The sequence below is a fragment of the Diplotaxodon limnothrissa genome, linkage group LG3 (assembly GCF_057381915.1).
Source record: "Diplotaxodon limnothrissa isolate DT_005_m linkage group LG3, D_limnothrissa_male_GT1.1, whole genome shotgun sequence".
Classification (NCBI taxonomy): domain Eukaryota; kingdom Metazoa; phylum Chordata; class Actinopteri; order Cichliformes; family Cichlidae; genus Diplotaxodon; species Diplotaxodon limnothrissa.
Window position 1 is genome coordinate 60,881,897 of NC_140598.1, and position 22,687 is coordinate 60,904,583.

The window sequence follows — 22,687 nt, forward strand, 5'->3', positions numbered from 1 at the left end:
TTGAAGAGTTGCAGCATAATTATTATCCATTTGCCACGTTTTGTATTGGTGTGGCCCAGCAGCTGCAGGGATGTGGATAGAAACCAAAACAGAGATGGAGGAGGCCAGCAGGACGCGTGCCAGCTTCAGTCGGCGTGTGTTGAATGGCCTGCTATTGTGCAGTGGAGACATGGAGCACTTGGATAAGTACATGAAGGGTAGGAAAAAACTCACAATACATGTCATCCAGAAGCCTTTTCTTACAATACTAATCTTAACCCTTTAAAGCCGGTCAGAGCGGGCACGCTCCGTTTTGCGTAATTATTTTTAAATCCCTGTAGAACCAGAACCTCGTAAGCTAGCGCAATAAGTTTTTTGCATATGAAACCGGAGGAGTTGTACTTACATCTTATGCCATCAGCTTGTCCTCGGTCACGGTTTCCTTCCACATATAGCTTTGCAAAAATTGCATAAAAAGCGCTTGCAGGAACAAAAGCACAATATTTGCCGATCCAATCAGCTGTTCGTAACACTTCCCACATTGAAACAGATGTCAGCACGAACGATCGCATGTCCGCCATTTCCTGCCTGAAACCGGAAGTGACGTCATTTCCGCGGAAAATGTAGTTTTTACTTGTAGGCCTTAAAAGCCTATATTGGTGTTTTTAAAAGTCATGTTTGACTTTATGCTTTTCTGAATAGTTTCTCAGATGCTTAGAACTCGAATTGCACTGCTTTAAATAGTTTATTTTGATGCACCTGCTGCTTTCTTTGCAAATTTGCATCATAGGATTGTTTTTCGTTTTTCCTGCAGTGTATATAAAAATTGCTGTATCTCAAAAATAAAACTATAAAGACACTCAAAAGAAATTTCCTGTTGTTGTAAACAATTTTTTGCAACTTTTTTGTATTTAAAGTTTTGAGGGATAAGCCTCTTAAATTTCTCCAAGTAGAAATATATGTAAAAAAAAAAAAAAAAAAAAAAAAAGATTTTAAATTTTTTTGTAGTTTATTGCACTTTTTTGCAATTAATGTAGTTACTATGGACTTAATGCATACATATTATTAAAATATGGGCTATAACAGTTGTATTGATATATAGCACCTTAAAATGCTCCCAAAAATGACACTACAGCATGTAAAAACATAAAGTAAGCTCTGGCAGACTTGGTTCTATGGTAGGTCTTAAAGGGTTAATGTAATTAATCGCAAAACTTTGCCGCTAGAGGAAGTGCTAAATTACCATAATTATAAATAAATGATTCAAAAAAGCTTACATCACCATTAAAACACTCAGATGCGACTCCCACAGAGAATACTGTCGCACTTTCTCTCCAACTTGGAACGAAATTATCATTAAAATCCAATTTTGATTCTGCTATAAAACCCTGACTTAGCAACAAGAAATCCAACTGCGGCTGAAATTTTGTAAAAGTTGCACTCGCCTCTTTCAGTCCACTTTTACATCTGCAAGCATCTTGCTGTGAAGTGCTGTTTATTTATAGGGACCCTTTTTTTTTCCTCATGTGTCCTCAGACAAGTCATTTGTGCTACAGCTGGCAGTCTGTGGCCTGAGAGGGGTGACCAGGGTAATTCTGGCCAACAACCCGCTGAGTGGTGGTCTCATCCTGGCTGCCCTGTACTGGGCTTCCCCCTGGCAGGGCCTGCTGGGAACTCTGGGAGTGTTGGCCTCCACGCTAACAGCTGTCATCACAGGACAAGACAGGTGGGATGATATAGAAATGCACAAACACAGGCAACACTACAGAGGCTGAAAGCAGTGAACATTTATGTGTCCATATTTAATGCTTTGGTCATTCTAAAAGCACATAAATAAAACATATCCTCTTTAACCTTTGACCTTGTAATCTACTCAGGTTCGCTATTGATCGGGGCTTCTACTTAAAATTCACAACTATAAGCCCTGCATACACACCACCCTGCATTTATTTTTGAAGCCTTCTCCCTGTATTTATACCATACAAAGTGAAATGTGTTTTTAAGGTTTATAAAACAATTCCAGCTGAACAGGAGATCCTCAAATTTTTAACTTTGACTTGCAGAGAAAATTTAATGTCACCCATGGGCCTCAGCTCATTAACTCAACTGAACATTTTATTTTTCTTGAGAACCCATTAAAATCTATTTAAAGCTTTGTGTTGCATTACAGAAAAAACAGTACAGATTTATTACCTTTCAGGGTTTTTTTTTTATTTATGTATTTATTTGCAAAATGTAATCGTCATATGTAAATATTCCTGTTCTGTGTCTGCGTGTATAGTGTTGAGGTGGCGGGAGGTCATCATGGTTTTAATGGCATGTTGGTGTCTCTGCTTATGGGAGTGTATAGCTCAGCTGGAGACTGGTACTGGTGGCTCCTGCTGCCTGTCTTCCTGGGGTCGGCAACATGGTAAGAAACACATACATGGACGCATGTGTTTTATATTCCCTTTTTGTGTGTCCATTTTATTATAGTATAGTAGTAGTATTTCCTCAGAGTGCTTTCTCAACTCTCAAGGTTTCTCAAGGTTAATGGTTCAGGTAAGGGAATGGCTGTCATTCATGTTGTCCTTTCAGTCAGATTCTCCAAATTCAAAAGAAGATTTTTCCTTCTGTCTGCAGTCGTTCATATCTTTAATATCTGACTCTGTTTGCAAACTTCCCCATCTTTCTATATGTACTGTACATGTGAAAATCGCGGTCAACAAATATGACACTGATTAATCCAAATATAGCATGAAAGGAGGAGCTGACGTGGAGATGGGTGGCAAAGCAGCTTGGACATGCAAAGCAACCAGAGGCAAGCTATGGCATGTTGCCTAAATAGCATGCTGTAAATGTGAGGTGCCGGTTGAATGCATAGAAAGTGTATCAGCTGAGCCAGCAGTGATGCAGGCTGGCACTTAGATCAGCTGATCTACAGAGATTATATATTCTTTAAAATACATCTTGTTATTTATTGATACATTAGCTACTTGATTCTTTTTAGGGAGTAATTTTCAAGTACCCACCACCTCAGGCGTTTTCCAGACTTTAACAAATGTTAAGGTTGGTGTCATTCAGAAAAAAAAAGTAGTTCATCATTATCATTATCATTATTTTCTTATCAAAAATGAACAAAGATGAATTTGTTAAATTTCTCAGTGCAGTAATGTATATTTTAAACAAAGCACATTGGAATAAAGCTTCCCCATCATGAGTTGTCTCTGCTGAGATCTACAGTAGTCAGTCAACAGGATATTCAAGAAAAAGAAGTGACTGCCTCAGTGACAAAACGTGCCTCCCACTGAAAAGTCCAGATAAACATTACAGTGGGGCAAAAAAGTATTTAGTCAGCCACCGATTGTGCAAGTTCCCCCACTTAAAATGATGACAGAGGTCAGTAATTTGCACCAGAGGTACACTTCAACTGTGAGAGACAAAATGTGAAAAAAAAAAATCCATGAATCCACATGGTAGGATTTGTAAAGAATTTATTCGTAAATCAGGGTGGAAAATAAGTATTTGGTCAATAACAAAAATACAACTCAATACTTTGTAACATAACCTTTGTTGGCAATAACAGAGGTCAAACGTTTACTATAGGTCTTTACCAGGTTTGCACACACAGTAGCTGGTATTTTGGCCCATTCCTCCATGCAGATCTTCTCGAGAGCGGTGATGTTTTGGGGCTGTCGCCGAGCAACACGGACTTTCAACTCCCGCCACAGATTTTCTATGGGGTTGAGGTCTGGAGACTGGCTAGGCCACTCCAGGACTTTCAAATGCTTCTTACGGAGCCACTCCTTTGTTGCCCGGGCAGTGTGTTTTGGATCATTGTCATGTTGGAAGACCCAGCCTCGTTTCATCTTCAAAGTTCTCACTGATGGAAGGAGGTTTTGGCTCAAAATCTCACGATACATGGCCCCATTCATTCTGTCCTTAACACGGATCAGTCGTCCTGTCCCCTTGGCAGAAAAACAGCCCCATAGCATGATGTTTCCACCCCCATGCTTCACAGTAGGTATGGTGTTCTTGGGATGCAACTCAGTATTCTTCTTCCTCCAAACACGACGAGTTGAGTTTATACCAAAAAGTTCTACTTTGGTTTTATCTGACCACATGACATTCTCCCAATCCTCTGCTGTATCATCCATGTGCTCTCTGGCAAACTTCAGACGGGCCTGGACATGCACTGGCTTCAGCAGCGGAACACGTCTGGCACTGCGGGATTTGATTCCCTGCCGTTGTAGTGTGTTACTGATGGTGACCTTTGTTACTTTGGTCCCAGCTCTCTGCAGGTCATTCACCAGGTCCCCCCGTGTGGTTCTGGGATCTTTGCTCACCGTTCTCATGATCATTTTGACCCCACGGGATGAGATCTTGCGTGGAGCCCCAGATCGAGGGAGATTATCAGTGGTCTTGTATGTCTTCCATTTTCTGATGATTGCTCCCACAGTTGATTTTTTCACACCAAGCTGCTTGCCTATTGTAGATTCACTCTTCCCAGTCTGGTGCAGGTCTACAATACTTTTCCTGGTGTCCTTCGAAAGCTCTTTGGTCTTGGCCATGGCGGAGTTTGGAGTCTGACTGTTTGAGGCTGTGGACAGGTGTCTTTTATACAGATGATGAGTTCAAACAGGTGCCATTCATACAGGTAACGAGTGGGGGACAGAAAAGCTTCTTACAGAAGACGTTACAGGTCTGTGAGAGCCAGAGATTTTCCTTGTTTGAGGTGACCAAATACTTATTTTCCACCCTGATTTACAAATAAATTCTTTACAAATCCTACCATGTGGATTCATGGATTTTTTTTTCACATTCTGTCTCTCACAGTTGAAGTGTACCTCTGGTGCAAATTACTGACCTCTGTCATCATTTTAAGTGGGGGAACTTGCACAATCGGTGGCTGACTAAATACTTTTTTGCCCCACTGTATACACTTTCTGGGTTTTCCTTTTGTCTATTTCATTTCTAAATGAAATAGACAAAATAGTAATATTTCTAATTACTTCTTCCTTACTCTTTTCATTTTTTCAGTGTCTTTCTGTTTAGTGGACTCTCATCGTTTTTAGACCGCTGGGACTTGCCTGCTGCCGTGTTTCCCTTCAACATTATTATCATCCTCTACCTCCTGTGTACTGGCCCAGAACACCCCTATTTTCCACACCACTCAATAAAACCACCAGGGGCCCTGGAGCCCAATGCTACAGAGCTCATAGCATTACAGGTAAAGAATATGTAAAACCTCTGAACTGGGATTCTGTCTGATAAATACTGTAGAAGTAATTACGTGAAGGTACAGAGAGGCAACTATAATCTGGAATCGACAACTAAAACCTTGAGATATGGAATAAGAATGACCAAAATACTGAAGGCTACATTGTAACTAGGGATGGGTATTGATAAGATTTTCACAATTCCGATTCCATTTTCGATTCTGTTTAACGAATCGATTCTTTATCGATTTTTTTTTTAAATAAAGAGAACACTAAGGTCGATTAGCTTACAACTTTGTTTTATATCTTCTCTTTGAACAAGATAGAAATTTAGGAGTAACATGGCCTTACAAACCCAGCAGTGAGATCTTAAGAGATCCACAGCCGACGGCTTTTCAATGGGGTGTCACAGGGTCCCCGGGAAAAAAAATAGTAAATGAAAAATTATAAAATAAATATTCTTCTGTAGCAATAACAAAGTATAACATAAAGTATTCAGTAGCAATTACACAAGAATATCCAGTAATGTCCCTGCCTACAATTAAACACGTTCACTTACCGAAAATCGGGGGTATCTCCTGTGGCAAATGGGTGCAAGCCTTTGACCACAAACTTAGACGAATGTCACCGAGCAGTGACTATCCTGGCCTGAAAGGAGATGCTACCGGTAGACTGCAGCGAGAACTGCCAGCATCTGAGCCAGACTCTGTCTGTCTCTCTCATCATGGTCGCCTAAATGCACAGTAATGGCAGGTTTTGTAATAAGGCAGATCGCGCTAACATAATATGCACTGTTAGTTGATTATTTACCTGCCGCATTAACAGGAGAAGGACGTGCAAACGTTACCGCTGCTGCTGGGTTGAGATTCACGAGTCCGGAGCGGAATTAAAAACTTCATTTAAGGTCATCGTGTGTTTTGTGAGCAAATGCTTTTGCATATTCGTAGTGTTTCCTCCCTTAAATGAAATATCTACTTTGCAAGTATTGCAAGTTGCCCTGTTGTCATCCGTTCTCGTAAAGTATAACCAAACTTTTGAGCGTTTGAGCCGCCATGTTTCCTGCCAGGTAAATGACGCTCCGCAACGTGGTGACGTCATTCGGGGCGACTGGAATCGATAAGGGAATCGATTGCAAAAATGGCAAACAATTCCAAGGAATTGAAACAGTGGGAACCGGTTCTCAACAAGAACCGGTTTTCGATACCCATCCCTAATTGTGACAGATTTTTATACCTGTCACTCTTTTGATTTTTGATTTACTTTCATACTGGGACAGAAAGTCTAACACAATGAAAATGAATTGTTCATTTGTCTCATATCATCTAGCCATGTCCAGGTGCATTATTTGCCTCAGGCCTTAGCTCCCTGAAGTTGTCCAAATGTTTTCTGTGAAACTGTGAAAATTATTGAGACTGATTTCTGCATATTCAAGTTTATGTTAGAGTTGACATCTTGGTTTTCAGTCTGACTGTGTTGGCTCAGTCCTACTGGCACAATCACCCATTATATCCTGTCTATTCACTCAGGTGCCATTTCCTAGAGTATGAAGTACTGTTTATTGCTATTTCATTACAAAAAGAGACATTTCTGTTTTCTGGCTGTCCTCACTGATATAATTAGAACTATTGAAACTATTAAAACGGATTATGAAATAAATGTGTTAAGTGTCATATAAGCTATAAACAGTACATAAAAAAAAAATCTAAATCTCTAACATCTTGCATAACCAAATAACTGTCTTTCGTGCGAGCCTAATTTCACTGGCACTAGTGATACTGTTAACTTCAGTGATAATTATCACACAGGAGAGTCAGATTTACAGTAACATTACTTTGAGACGAGGATCATTTAATGATCCAGAACACAGGTGGGCTGTGCTCAATGCATTAGGAGAACTTTATTACAGCACTATATCTCATTGATGCCATTAGGAGTTTATTAGTATCCCACACATATAAAAGCAAGTCACACTTTCTTAAAATGTGTCTCTCTGCTGAGAGTTAATGGTGCTGTGAGACTAGTAGAGAGGAAACTAATATTCTTATCCAGGATGTGCCAGAGGGGTAAATATTAAATAGTGAAAATATGCTGGCAAAGACGATTTTTAAAGATTTGGAGTCCAGCAGTGAATGCATTCGAAGTGCACCATGGGAAAAGTTTTAATTAATTTTAGTATGATCCCATTTTCTTCTAGATAGACAAATGCATATATATGAAAAAATTATAAGTGCAATTACTGGACAAGGTTGTACAGTTTGTACAATTTTAACCCACACTTGGAAACAACATGAATGCAGGATGGAGCCATGCCTTCATTTTTTTTTTCCCACCAAATGTTGATCTTACCATCCAAATGTTGCAGCATTAATCAAGGCTCATCAAAACAGGCAATGTTTTTCCACTTTTCTCTTGCCTCTCTACATTGTTCAAGGTTTTCAGAGTTACCTTGGCTGTAAAGAGTGGACGCTGTTACTGTTTCCTTCCTATCGGTTTGCAGCTTTGTGGCCATTCTCCGCTGACATCTGGCGTTAACAAAACATTTTCCCTTCAGTGATCTAATAGGTAAAGTCGCTTTCTTGGACCATTCTCTGTAAACCCTAAAGGTGGTTTTCCAGGAAAATCCCAGCAGATCAGCATTTTCTGAGATCCTAAGACCAGTGCATCTGGTGCAAACAATGATGGAACATTAAAAGTCACTTAAATCAGCTTTCCTCTCTCTGATATTTCTTCTTTCTTCTCTCTCATGTCTAAATATACTGAGAGCTTTTAATGAGATTGGCTAATTAGATATTTATTTTACTAAGCAGCAGAACAGGTGTACCTAACAAAGGAGACAGGGAGTGCCTAATCACTCCACTTTAAGTCCCACCAGCACATTAGCCACTTGATTGGTTTTATGAAATTCTGCCTGAGAAGTATCAAACTACGTGATGGTTAAATGGATTTCTGTTACTGATGAGCTGACATCATGAGGACTTCCACTAGAGATGCTGCTCATTTGCAGTCACAAACGGAAATATTAGAAGTTGGTAGGATATATAATGAAGAAAAAAAAGAGACAGAAACCAAGCTTAACTAAGGCCAGGGTTATCCTAAGAGTGCGCATCATGTTGCAGCCTGGTCTCCAGAGTGAACAAGTAACTGGGAGCACTATATGCATAAGAGCAGCCAGCTATGACTCACCAGTTACTTAGCAACAGTCAGTGGTGGCGCTCCTGTTTGGAAATTATAATGAGTCAAAACTGTTTCAACGGATGATTTTTGCTGGGAGAATGTGATTGCACAGGTTAAGCTCTTTATAAAGGTTACGGTTTTAATTGTATTCTTTTCCGTTTCTATGGAGAGAAAGGGCTTGGACTTGTGATGAATGGTTTAAATATCAGGTTCCCAGTAAGTTTGGGAGTAGGTGGGTGGGCTGAGGTGGGGGTTCATGGGGATTTGGGAACTTGGGGCTCAGCAGTCAGGGACAAAAAGACAAAACAAAGTGAGAACTTACTCCTGAATTTGAAGCTGAAAGTATAGTAGACTGTCTACAAGTTGCTGAACAGTGTACCTTTGTAAGGAATTTATTTCCTTTCATCTCTTGAATTCAAATGAAAGGCACTTACCTTGAGCTGCTTCTCACAAGACAGGAATCCAGACTCTCACCAGCTGCTGTGTTCGGCTTTTGATCTCAGTGAGCCAGCTGGCATCTCAGCACTTACACAGCGACTGAATTTAAATTCGATCTTTGGCAGACCCAATTAGGTGACCCAAATCAGAAAAGCTTTGTGGTCATGTGGATATTATAATGTCTTAACAGCTAGGTTTATGCTCTAATGACAATTTGGCAGTTTAAAAATATACAGTCTATACAAAAATATTTTGTATAGACTCACACAGAGAAACACCAAATACGCTGGCATGACATCAGGTCACTGACTTGATCATGGAAGAATATCCAGTTTCTTTGTGTTGAGAAACTCCTGTGTTGTCATTGCAGTATGCTTTGTGTCATTACCATTGTACTGTGAAACTCTGTCAGATTAATTTTGCAGCATTTGGCTGAAACTGAGCAGAAAGTAAAGCCCTGCACACTTGAGAATGGTAAATGGTAAATGGCCTGTATTTATATAGCGCTTTACTAGTCCCTAAGGACCCCAAAGCGCTTTACATATCCAGTCATCCACCCATTCACACACACATTCACACACTGGTGATGGCAAGCTACATTGTAGCCACAGCCACCCTGGGGCGCACTGACAGAGGCGAGGCTGCCGGACACTGGCGCCACCGGGCCCTCTGACCACCACCAGTAGGCAACGGGTGAAGTGTCTTGCCCAAGGACACAACGACCGAGACTGTCCAAGCCGGGGCTCGAACCGGCAACCTTCCGATTACGAGGCGAACTCCCAACTCTTGAGCCACGATCGCCCCGAGAACTCATCCAGTTATTTCTGTCATCATCAGCAAACACATCATTTCCACTTGCAGCCATTCATGAGGACATCTCATGATTGTGGATTCTGACAGTGATGTGACTGCTTTCTCAAGAGTGTCCTTGACTGGTGGAAGGGGGGTTTTATATCAAAGGAAGTAATTTACAGTCATCAAGGTTGAGGGCCAAATTATCAGCTAACTTGCATTATTTTTAATTTTTATTTCTCATGTTACCAAAGCACACTCGTAGTCAGCACAGACTGCTTTCTCAACGAAACTGGAGCTCCAGATTCTCTCCTGGGCTGTTAGTACAATTAACCTCACAGCAATTCATGCTGTTTGTCAGATAACCAGCACCACAAACACGGTCAAAAGGTGCAGGTTAGTGACTCCAATTAGCCGAGGTTATGTCTAGAAGATAACCGAGAGCATAGTTTGAACCCACTTGTCAAACAAAGAGGACAAAAAGGAGTTATGCATTAACAAGCCCAATAACCCATGCATGACCTCAAGCCTTAATTCGGTTTATGTAAATATTTTATCCCATGTTGGGCAACATGCTGGCGTGATGGCACTCTTGCCTCGCAGCAAGAAATTTCGGGAAATGAATCCACCATCAGGCCGAGGGTCTTTCTGTGTGGAGTTTGCATCTTCTCCCCGTGTCTGCATGGGTTCTCTTTGGGTACTCTGGCTTCCCCTCACAGGCCTGAGACATGTAGTTAGGTTAATTAGGTCAGAGGGCCCGGTGGCGCCAGTGTTCGGCAGCCTCGCCTCTGTCAGTGCGCCCCAGGGTGGCTGTGGCTACATTGTAGCTTGCCATCACCAGTGTGTGAATGTGTGTGTGAATGGGTGGATGACAGGTTGTGTAAAGCGCTTTGGGGTCCTTAGGGACTAGAAAAGCGCTATACAAATACAGGCCATTTACCATTTACCATTTAATTGGTGACTGTAAATTATCCATAGGTGAATATGTGAATGCAAATAGTTGTCTGTCTCTCGCCTTATGGCAAATGGGATAGGCCACTCATGACCCAGATAATCAGAAGAAAAGGGATTGATTTTATCCCATGTGTTGTTGCCACAAAAGAGAAAATGACATATAGATACCAAATGCATTAGGCAGTAGTCAGGTGAGGCACAGCTGCAGGAGAAGCCAACGCACCGGAGCTGCATCGGCTCACCACGCCGTCCTGCGTAAATAGCACTGGGTCCTGAGTGTGTGTTGTGGTTGGTGAAGTATTTGGCGGTGATCTGGAAAACTGCACCCGAGTATTGTTAAAACAGCAACCGTGAATAAAGTATGCTGGAAAGCATGAACGTGTGGTCGGGTCTGCCGTGGATTTATTACACCAGCTTAACGCATATGCAAATTTGAGCATTTTAACATGGGAGTCAGCTGGAATTGAATAGCCTGTGGAATCAGCCTCAAGTGTCCATTTAGGGAACTTCAGTCTTTGGCTCCTGTGCTTTGACTTCAGCTTTCATCCACTGGAGCCGAGAGACATTCTTTCAGTTTTTGTGCATGACTTTGCTTCATTATTTCTTTAAGAAAATAACAAAACACTGATGGCAGGGACATGACCTTAGAAGACCTGTAAGCAGGCTTCCTGGTATGAAGCTATCTGACAGAGACTACAGACTGAAGTTGTTTCTTCTTTTTTGTAGCACATTGCCTAAAGTGCATTTCTGTACACGACGATATGCAAAGTAACTGCAAAGTTGTATAAACTAGATTAGCCATGCTGCCAGCCGTCAGCCCTGTAAGGTGTCCTGAATATGGAGTCAAGATTTACACACGATTCCATGAACAAGCATCACACCCCGTGGCACAGTTTGTCCCTCACACTAAATAATTACTTTCCACAACTTTCAGCTCCATCACCTCAGATTCTTTTTTTCAGTTTTTTTCCCCACATATCAAAGTTTCTCCATCTTTCCCTCCTTCAGACATATTTCATTGTTTCCTTTCTGATTCACTCCATCTGTCTGTCTTTCATCGCATAAAAAGCTGTTCCTTTAACTTAATAGATTCCCTTTTTGTTTGTTACTTATGAGATTTACACCCTCTAAACCGTTCTTTTCATCTCTGTGCCTATCTTCCTTCCAGTCTGTTTCCCTGCTCTGCTGTGCAAATCTCCTTCCTCCTTTCTTCCTTCTTTATCTCTCTCCTTCCCTTTAGTTTACAACGAACAAGGTCACTGTGATCCTGTCCCATCCTCATATTCCTTGCTACTTCTTCTTTCCTCTTCCTAATTTCCCCATTTTTATCCAGTATTTATTTTCTGTTGCTCTCTGTTTTACTTTTCTTCCATCAGTCTTCCTCCTCCATTCTTTCTTTCACTCATGTTTCCTCTGGTTCTCTCCAGAGATGGTGATGACGTCGATCCTATTTATATTTGATGTCTTCGGCTTCAGTCAGTCTGCTGAGGATGGTGCTCTGGCTGCACTTCACTGACAGTGTATTTAATCTTGCACAAACACACACGCATACACAGGCACGCATGCAAGAGTTACAGCAATATAATGAAAGACCGTTTATGACTTCTAAATATCCGCGACAGGCAGGTGCACCAGCACATCACCATGGAAACTCTTCATTTAACTGGTTTGGATGCAGCACGGGTGTGTGTGAATGTTGGTAAAAAAAAAAAATGCTGATTTAAGCTGCAAGAAAGTCACTGAGGTTATTTCAACCATTGTGTTATTATGTTTTTGTGAGAGTGTTTCTGCTCTTGCAACTTATATAAATTCTGTGTAATGCTCTTCAGTATGCTAGGTAATAAAAGCAAAGCAAATAATCCCCTAAGTCCTCTCTTTGTCCAGGTAATACGTGGCATCCCTCTTGGAGTGGGTCAGATCTTTGCCTGTGGGGACCTGGGACCGTCCCTTCTCATCTTGGGAGCAGTTTTCCTCTACTCCCCCTTGCTCGCTGTCCATGCTCTGCTGGGATCCGCAGTAGGAACGCTGACCGGTTGGTTTCAATCTGTGTGCTCATGTGGCTGCGTGGGAGGAGTGGGAGAGAGAAAAGTGTTATTGCATTTGTTTGTGCATCATACAAATGCACCACTCACAATAAATCCCAATTTAACACAGTCTTCAGTGATACTGGGATCAACTTGTCAGCATTTCATTGTATGATACATCACCTTAGAGCTCACCACTTACAGGGAACTCCTAAACTTCACAGTAAAATGTGAGGAGGTGAGTATTACTGTGTGAAAATAGTTGTGTAACAATGTCCTCAGTGGCTCTGGGGTACCATTTCCAAGCATGAGACAATATTTATGATAGAAAGCCAGCAGTACAAACTATTTATGCTTACTGAGGGGAGAAGTAAACATCACAAGGTAGTTTTGTTTGTGTTATGGGGGGGTAGAAGGATCCAATTTACCTTCACAAATGACTTAAAGTCTGCCTTTTTTGAGCCTATTAGGCCTTTCTTGAAAACATTGTAAATATAAGACACAAAACACAAAGAGAAATACAGCCTCAGTCAGACTGAAAATTGGAGTAGCTCATGGTTCCCTACAGAGCTGCTCTAGGTCTGTTTCATGCTCTGACGTCTGTGATTTTACAAATTGTGAATCCATTGTTTATCCATATGAACCTGCTTTAGTTTACTTTAGGAAAAATGCACACATTGGACAGGTTGCAAATCAATTACAAGGCTGGAAGACACAGATTATTCATATTCTTATTCACACAATTATCCTACAGTAATTTACATGCCTTGAGATTGATACCCAGGTGGAAGCATGATGATAATCCCAACTGAGTCATTAACATTTACACATAATATACTGGAAAACTCTGTTTATATTAACAATATTAACAGATTTGGCCTAAAAGCTATGCTTTATCGTGCTTTACTGGTTTGTGAAACACACAACACTAAATAAAACACAAAGCAATTAGCCATGCAGAGCACTAATACTGCTGGCTTATATACAAAGCCACGGGGCTGTGGCACAGTGTTCTTCTGATATCTGCTTCACTCTGACTCTGTTTACACAAAAGAATGAGAAACGCTGGACGTTCAGCACTGATTCCAGCCACATCTATGTAACTTTAGTAAAGTGTCCTAAAATACTGTGTGTGTGTGTGTGTGTGTGTGTGTGTGTGTGTGTGTGTGTGTGTGTGTGTGTGTGTGTGTGTGTGTGTGTGTGTGTGTGTGTGTGTGTGTGTCTACATCATGTGTGTTTGTAGCTATGAGTCATACAGAATAAAAAAAAGAAGAGTGGGAGTGAGCTGGTACAGCTACACACTCACACAAACCTGTGGACACATGCTAACAGTGGCAGGGACATACACACAGGAGTGCAGAAACACACAAACACAAACAACCACACAGACTGCTGCAATAAAAACAACGGTGTGATGGGAAAGTAATCAAAGGGATGTGACTATAATGAGATTGTGTAGGAGACAGAGCCAAGAGGAAGCAGCCTGATGTAGCGTAGCAGCTAAATGCAGACAGACAAAATGCCAAAGTCTCTCTCACTGCTGTTTGTGCATTCTCTCTTTTTTCTGTGATCCATTCTTCTTTCCTTCATTTCTTTGTAATGCGGCTTTTGCTCTTAGTGATTTTAGAATTTTAGTCATATTTTAGCCATATTAAGCTATTTGAAGTATTTTATTAACATGAAAGTCACTCACTTTTGTCTCTGTCATTTAGACACCTGTAATTTCGGGCTCCATCAGAAAGATTTTAGCTGCTGCAAAACCCAAAATTTAGCCGCTAGCCTAAAATATGCTCTTATCCAGCAAACAATCCTGTTCCTAATTTTAAATGCTGTTGTTACTGCAATTGGCTTACTATACATCTGCCAGGTGACAAATCTCTCAAAAAAGAATAAAACTAAACTTAATTTATTATTTTTGTACTTTTTGTCTACAAAAGTCTGATGTATCAGATTCCTCTGCATCACAGATCTCCACAGTTGTTCTTAACTACTAAACTATACTGTATATACAGTCATGAGAAAAGTTCATAACATTTACTGTGTAATTATAAGCATCATTTAACCTCTTGGTATTGTTTGGTGAACCAGAAGCTCTGAATAAATGTAAAATGGACACCCACACACCGAAAGAAAAGAAGCCACAGCGGCAACAATTGAGACAGTTGAGAGTGTGAATAAGTGCTACAAGGTTAAACTTACAACTGAATCCTGTTCAGCAGAGAATTAGAACAAGAATAGAAGGATCAGTGTCAGGAGACAAAACATGGAGATGGAGAATTGAGAAAGGGTATAATAAGTTTTGAAGGGAAAGTAAGGATAAGGCGTGACCTGAGTAAATGAAATAAAAAAGTGACAGGGAGAGAAACAACAAAAGACCTTGTATCATTATTTGGACAAGATAAGTAAACCGATAATCTTTTGTGATATACAAAAAAACCTGTATAATTCATCTATGGACTAAATGTCACCATTTTATTTCTTTGTTTGTTTGTTTAGGTTTTGTTTTGTACTTACAAAGTATGAAATCAGTGACAAAAACATAAATAAAAACAAAAAAAATGACTGTAGTGCTAAATGTGTAAAGATCAAATGGCAGGCAGGTGGCAGATGTTCAGAAATGTGTAATTTATTGACAGGCCGATGAAATCATTGAGGCTGTCTCAGCTTAACAGCTTCATCGCCTTTTAATGTCTTCAGAAGGAGGCAGAAAGATACAGAAGCATGGGTCAGACTTGGAGAGGAGAGAGTGTGAGGACATTTTTAGAGCTGTCATTCAAAGGATTGTGCTGTAAACTAGTCCCATGAGGGATTTCAGGAGGAGGAGATCAGGGGCTGTATGTAGGCCATAGCCTGTCTACCTTCTGCTGCATTCATATTGTGTATCAGGTACAGGAGGAAAGAAAAAGTGAGGCATCAGAGAAGTCAACTACGGTTCACTCTTAACTCTGGGTTCTTTCATCAAAAGATTTTTCATCAAATCTCACATCTGCATTTGTGATTTTGCATAGCGTAGCATCAGGAGAACAAAAGAAAGGAGGAAGAAGGATGTTTATTTGTGACATGAAGTATAATGTTGTAATGCATAGGGATGTTTAAAATATATCAAATTAGAGTGTAAAGTAAACGGCAACACCTGCTTTTGTGATTTTATTTAGGCTCTTGGCAGAATTATGGTCAAACTGTACACCAGTGGTCTTGAGTCAGACCTTCGGGTATTACATAAGAAGCTTAACGACATACATGAAGTATTTTCTGTGAATGGCTGAGCTGAACAGTCGGAAATTTCTGTTTATAAAGTCAAAGCATGTTTCTATTAAATTTCATAGTAATAATAGAATAATGGAAATTTCCAAAGGTATGATGATTTCCAGCAAATAACTGTAGCAATAATCATGAATCAGGCCAGCAAAAAGAAAAACTGCCCATTTCTACTATATTTCATAGTAATATTGTTTTCACATTTTTATTCCATTATTACCATGTTATTACCAAGCTGTAATATAAAGTACTACTAAAGCTAAGATAAATAATTCCATCTGATGCTTAGACTGTTGAACCCTAGAGAGTATTAACATTTGAGTCCACAATTTTCCCCCTTAAAAACATCAAAGGATGTGTCACTAGTTGCATGAAGCCCAGAGGATCAGCGCCTCCAGAATTACTTTCATGGGTATAGCCACTAAAAATATTGGGGTGGCACACCTGAAACAGAATTTCCAGCTTTATTATGCTGTTCCTGCCTCTCACCCTACGGTACCTAGGATAGCGCAGAATTATTACCAACATAGGACGGTCTTGTCAGGAGGGCCCACTGGGTGGGAAAGGAAATTTAGGAGGCAAATACCAAAATACCAAGTTAGACATTATGCAAAGTTCGTATGAGTTCATTGCGATAAATTTCTCCACCATTTAGTCTTTTTGCAAGTCACTGTTAATGGAGGAATGTGAAAAAGAAATGGGAGGAGAGGAGAAAAAAGGAGAGGGGACATACTGGATTTAATATGATATGAATACTCATTCTGACTCATTCTGATAGCACAGATGACATCAGAAAGAGAGTTTCACATCCAGAAACACACAAGAATAAAGACGTAAAAACAGTAAAAAAAAAAATTTAGTATCCTCCAGGGACTTTCTCCATCAAAGCTATTAGTCTTTAATGGTGTAGAAAGAGACCAAGTGGGAAAAGGAGGAGTGATCAAACAATGAAGGGAACAAGAAAAGTACTGCGTGTGAGAAACAAAAGAAAATGGTTGGAATAAAAGATGGAGAGTGTGAAAGGAAGCAGAGACAAGAGGGGAGTGAAGCGTTTAACGAGCAGCTGCTGAAGGAGGTGGCCGTAAAAACAGAAAAAGCAAACGGGAGTGGAAGCCAATAGTCTAGCAGACACAGAGTAAGGAAGCACCACAGGGGTGTGGTCAGTCTGCTTCAGGTCCAGACTGCCAAACTGCTGCTGCCAATGCCTTGTAATAAGGAAATCAATCACAGCACTGCCTGAGGGTCATTAATCTACAGACGAGCCACCGAAATTGATAGTTCCTTATAAAATACAGTCTGTAAAACCAGCATCAAAGCGACCACGCACAGTCGCCATGCATTTACACTGTGTATTATCTTTCATTTTCAGGCATTAAAATGAAAATGGCTGAAAGATAAAAAATAAAAATGTACTTAGCAAAGTGGAGCTCATCCAACTTAGTGCACATGTGTGTAAATGATTTATAAGAAGAGCAAATGGAGGATTAAAGGGTCACTCCTCACAACCAGACCGTGTTCAGTTATTTATTTTATAATATTCGACATATCCAGACAGTTAAAAATCCATCACTCCTACTACAGGGCTCGTGCAATATGCACTCTTTTTATCCAGTTTATATAGTCACTTGCATTAGATCTGAGGGAAGGCACTGGGGATTAGACACAATATTGGTGTGGCTCTTGGAATGGAAATATTTCAGAAGCTGGTGGATTATCACGCTATTTTTCACATTGATGAACAGAATTTGGGCATAATGTGTCCTAATGACTTACAGGTTAAGCTTGTTGTTAACGAGTACACGATAGATTGCCATGAAAGCTGATATTGGTATGTCCTTGAAATGAATATTAATTATTTCGATTGTGTCCTAACTATTAATCTGCAATCTACAACAGGTCAACATTTGAATATGTCCAATACTGTAATTAGATTATCTCCTGACATACTAATTAGCAATTGCTGGCATTCTGCTGATGGATTGGGATGCATTACATTAAAAGGTGTTTACCTACATGAGGGAAGTGAACATGCAGCCATTGCAAATTAGGTATATGACAATGGAGCAAAGTTTAAATAATCAATCAGGAAACAATCTAACACAAAAACTTTTCCAAAAGGTCAGATCTGCTCCAAATGTAAGGTTGAAGATGCATCCATCCAGCTCCATCTGTTGCCTTCCTCTTATCTGATTCAGGGTTACAGGTGGGCTGAGGTTATTCTGGGTCGAGAGGTGGGGTACACCGTGTACAGGTGACCAAGCTATTGCAGAACTAACACAAACAGACAACTGTTCACACTCATATTCCGGGGTACACGAAGAGAACCCACATAGACAGAGAGGAAACAATCAAACTCCACATAGAAAAGCCTCAACCAGTCAGTGGATTGTGCGCCACAACACTGTGTTGCAATACTTTTTTCTTTTTTTTTACATTTCAACAAAGGTTAAATATTTCAGAGAAATGTTAACTGTCATGCTCACTGATTCTGGAAAAAAAAACTTGTTGGCCTTTGCAGACGAACTCAGTGGCTCTACGTGTTCTTACTTCATTGTATTGAAATTGTTATTCTCCCTCAAGAAGGTTAGGAGACATTGTGCAGCTGGTGCCGGAGGCCAGGGAGAAAAAATGTCAGTGCTTTTGGCCCTGCAGAGATTTATCTGGGTCAGCATGCCCCCTGTGCAGTTTGCTTTTAGTTTCAGCGTCACACTGTTGTGGATATCTCGTGTGCACGTGAGTCAGAGGCAAGGCATTGACCTTGTCTTAATCCACCTGCCTTCTTGACATCAAACTCAGAATGAATTAATCTCTTGTGATGAAGATTTGAATGTTATTCTCTGTTTCAAATCTAAAACTGCATGTCACTGATATGTTAAGTGTTAAGAAAATGTAATAGGCAGATTCCCTTTGGTGTGGCCCCATTCGACATACAGTGGCTCAATTCAACCTGCAATATTCTGGAATACAATAGACAAAGCAGGCAAACTGGCAGCGGTTACCTTAGTGATGCATCATATTCTGTAAACCCAGTTACACAAGACTTTAAAATACTAACTGCTCTTCTAGGAGCTTCAGTGAAATGTTGATATTTAGTGACATTTGTTCTCTAATCTGTGCTTTTCTCTTATTTTTGTATCTTGATTGTATATATATTCTCCTGTTTGCTATTTATTCTTGCTGTCCACTATTTATATTTTATTGCTGTGGAGCACCCACAATTTCATTATACATGTACAATGACAATAAAGGCCGATTCTATTCTATTCTACTCTGGACCAGTTTTTGTCTCTTCCTGTGTGTTGATTTGAAGTAGCAGCCAGGAAACATTAAAATGTCCTTATTAGGTTACACGCAAATTACACGTTGCACTGAGAGCAGCCACACAATAGTGTGCATGTAGCACCACCACATGGACAGTTATTTAGTACTTCAGCTTGTCAGTGATGGATACAGTAATTAATTGTTATTTGTGTATTTCCACTTGTGTTATTACCATATTTGTGAACAAGTGTGACTCATTCATTGGCTCTTGTGTGTGGCAGGTTTGTCCATGGCAGTGCGTCATGAATCTCTGTACTCAGGTCTGTCAGGGTTTAATGGAGCTCTGGGCTGCATGGCTGTTGGAGGATTCTTCATCTTCAGCTTGTGGACGCACCTCTTTGCTATCGCCAGTGGTAACACAGACACACAGACACACACAGGCACAGTTATTATCTGTTGTCTCAAGTATCTAATGGCAGTTAAATGACGCTGTAGTTACATAACAAATGATGTAAGATGGCATTTAAGTACAAATTTATTCTGGGGGATGCTCTTCTCTTGCCATTGTGTATACTCTAATATGCACAATAGCTTTCGCCTTAGAAAAAGCGCCCTACCAAACAAGTACCTTGGGTATCAGGAATGTGGTGGGAAATCTGACAAATGGAATATGTGGAGTTACCTGCTGTGGTGACGCCTTTTAAATAAGAGAACAGCTTAAAATGGCTTTCAACAGCAATACAACAATATTGTTTCCCATTTTTAAAATAATATGTTCTTGAAATGAAGTGGCCTTCCTTGTATTTGTCTTACAGAATTAATAAAACAGCAAAACAATATTTTTGCTTGTGTAATTGTGAGTCTCAGTACTTAAATATGCCACTGGAGGGCATCAAAGGTTTTATTACTGGTCCAAATGTAAGATTCCCATTGCCTCTGTCCATGGTGCTGAAGCATTAAAGCAGGCTGTCACTTAGCTTTAACCCTTTAAACCAGATGTGGACAACTCCAGGCCTCAAGGGCCGGTGTCCTGTAGGTTTTAGATGTATCCTTGACCCAACACAGCTGATTTAAATGGCTAAATGACCTCCTCAACATGTCTTGATGTTCTCCAGAGGCCTGGTAATGAAATAATCATTTGATTCAGGTGTGTTCACCCAGGGTGATATCTAAAACCTGCAGGACACCGGCCCTTGAGGCATGGAGTTGCCCACCCCTGGGTTAAAGCAGTCAAATGTATTTATTTTTTTTAAATTAATCTTGATAATGTGGGTAAAAAGTTTTCATGTGTCGAAAACCTGATAGTAATAAAGAAATACTCACAGCAACCAACTTACTTTGAGAGGAAATTGAGGTCAAACAAACAAGACCCATTTACATGGGTCTCTGAGATAGTCACCCGTTTGAATGAAAGGCCTCTTTTTTGTGCATTTATGTAATTTGCTCAATGTGCTGATATCCTTTGACTCATCAAAATGTCACTTACTCCATCACAGCTCTTCTCAGTGAATCATCACTAAATGAATTCTTTTGTTGATCATTCTGATGTTGAATCATCCCTCCTTAAGAAGAATATGGCATGTCTCCATTAATGACCACATACGTATGAAATAAACAGCTTATTTAACCCGCAGTCACTCCATTTATGTACATACACTACTTCCACTTTCCTGTCATTAATTCAGTTTATTTCCCCCTTTTCTACATTATCCCTCTACTTATTACTGCTCCTCTCCTTTTTTCCTCTCTTTCATGCTGAATAGCTGTAATTACACTGAAGAATTATTTCTAATTGTGTCAGTTATAAGCTGGAAAGGCATTCTGAATAGACAGATTATCTTTCTATTCAGAATGTGTTTCCTTTTCAAACCTTTAACACATAAATACAGAATAAAATTGCAGCTCAGGCAAAAAGCGGTACTGACCCCTCTGAAAAGGGACCTAATCTGCTCACATTACTACTACTGTCAGGAGAAAGTGCGACTAAATACCACAGAGCAGTATGTGAGACAGAAACCTGGAGAGTGATAGGGAGTGAACATGTGGAGGATATATTTGACCTAATCTTTTATTTTTCTCCCGTCCGCAGCCTTCTTCTCTGCATATGCTGACATTGCTTTGAGCAATTTGATGGGAACTGTGAGTACACACAGAGGCCTTTCACAACCCTTTTCACATTTTTGATCCCACGCTTGCAAGCTTGGCTTCTTATGTGTTATACTCTGTAGAACTTCCAATTCTTCCAAAGTAGGCTATAACTTTCAAATTGATTGGAACTCGATTGTGAAATTTAAATCACTTTCTTTAGCCTTAAATGTGTTTACAGGAGCCACCAAATGTAACTAAAATAACTATAACTTTCAAATAAGTAGTTACAATCTAAAAACATTATGGATTCAGTGTCCTAAAAGCTTGCATATATATAGAAGGAGAATTTCCAAAAGCAGTGGACATGAAATTTTGTCTCACTTCAGTCTTATTCATTATTAAAGATCCTCTCTCTTTTTTTCTGCCAAGGTTGGTCTGCCAGCATGCAGCTGGGCAGCTACTCTGGTGGCCACACTGATGTTGCTGTTGACCGGCAGTTTAGCAGCGTACCGCATCCCGACTGGTCAAGTGAGAGCTCCTGAACGCAACCTGCAGTTGCGAAGCCAATGGGAAGCTGGAAACACCGAAGAAAGGGAGAGCGCAGATGTGTAGCGTGAGGATAGACATGCACCTGTGTACGCAGCACTGTATCTGGACTGTCATGTTGTTAGCTGGATGGAGTAGACCATAAAAGTTTTAGGTAAACATTCTCATGTCAGCATAGGCTTGTTAAAGATGGTGAACACTTTACTGAACACTTTAAGGAGGAGTTCATTCTATATTTTGCCCACAGTGTGGCAATTAAGGCACAGTAGTGAATTGATCAGTTGTCTTTACATAAATGTATGTATTCAAACCTGACCATTTCTATTAAATATGTCAAATATTCCACTCTGATTAGCCCCCTGTATTATTTTCCTCAAATGACACACAAAGCCGACAGAAACAGGCACTTTAAAGGGAAAGAAAACCTCTTTTAATAAGCATGAAAATCAACAAGTCAATAAAATCATGTTTTTTTGGGGGTTTTTTTTAAATGACAGTTTTACTGTTATTGTCAATAAAAACACAGACTGAATTCTAGTTAGTTTTTTGTTTTTTTTGGTAGGTTTTTTTTTTCCAACTCGTTCATTACCCTGCATAGACATACAACAGCACTCCACTGGAACTCACTGTAAACACAGACCATACATGTTGCTCAATGCAGGCAGGAAACTGGATAATGAGACGCTGAATTTAACTGTGGTCAGCTGCGTAGGCCTGGAATTTAAAGGCAACTGCTTTTATTATTATTACTTTTATCATTATTATTATTACTATTATTCTTATGACACTTGTTAAAAATTCTCCCAAATCAAAAACATTGTAGTTCACTACGCTTTCTTTTTTCACAGTGCTCCATGTTGCCTGTGTAGATTGTTCACGTACATATATTTCCCATCATCACCCTAAACACGCACGCCTACATTCACACACGCACTTTTAAATTAGAAAAAAATAATAATAACACTGAATTTCCAT

At 40.0% G+C, this 22,687-nt stretch overlaps 1 protein-coding gene across 1 annotated transcript; it reads left to right on the forward strand.

Moving 5' to 3' along the window:
• The first annotated feature begins 70 nt into the window (after positions 1 to 70).
• Positions 71 to 21,778, forward strand: LOC146636769 (urea transporter 2). The gene is made up of 8 exons (XM_085351039.1): positions 71 to 197; positions 1,516 to 1,705; positions 2,261 to 2,389; positions 4,999 to 5,188; positions 12,420 to 12,567; positions 19,360 to 19,491; positions 21,168 to 21,217; positions 21,596 to 21,778. The coding sequence occupies exons 1-8, from the start codon at positions 71 to 73 to the stop codon at positions 21,776 to 21,778; spliced, it is 1,149 nt and encodes a 382-aa protein (XP_085207165.1).
• The last annotated feature ends 909 nt before the right edge of the window (positions 21,779 to 22,687 follow it).

Bases quoted from the DNA above. Each gene is read 5' to 3' on its own strand.
- LOC146636769 (XM_085351039.1), top strand. From the start codon at position 71: ATGTGGATAGAAACCAAAACAGAGATGGAGGAGGCCAGCAGGACGCGT. The intron at 12,568-19,359 runs GTTGGTTTCAAT...TGTGTGTGGCAG, and splicing joins CGCAGTAGGAACGCTGACCG to GTTTGTCCATGGCAGTGCGT. The intron at 21,218-21,595 runs GTGAGTACACAC...TTTTCTGCCAAG, and splicing joins TGAGCAATTTGATGGGAACT to GTTGGTCTGCCAGCATGCAG.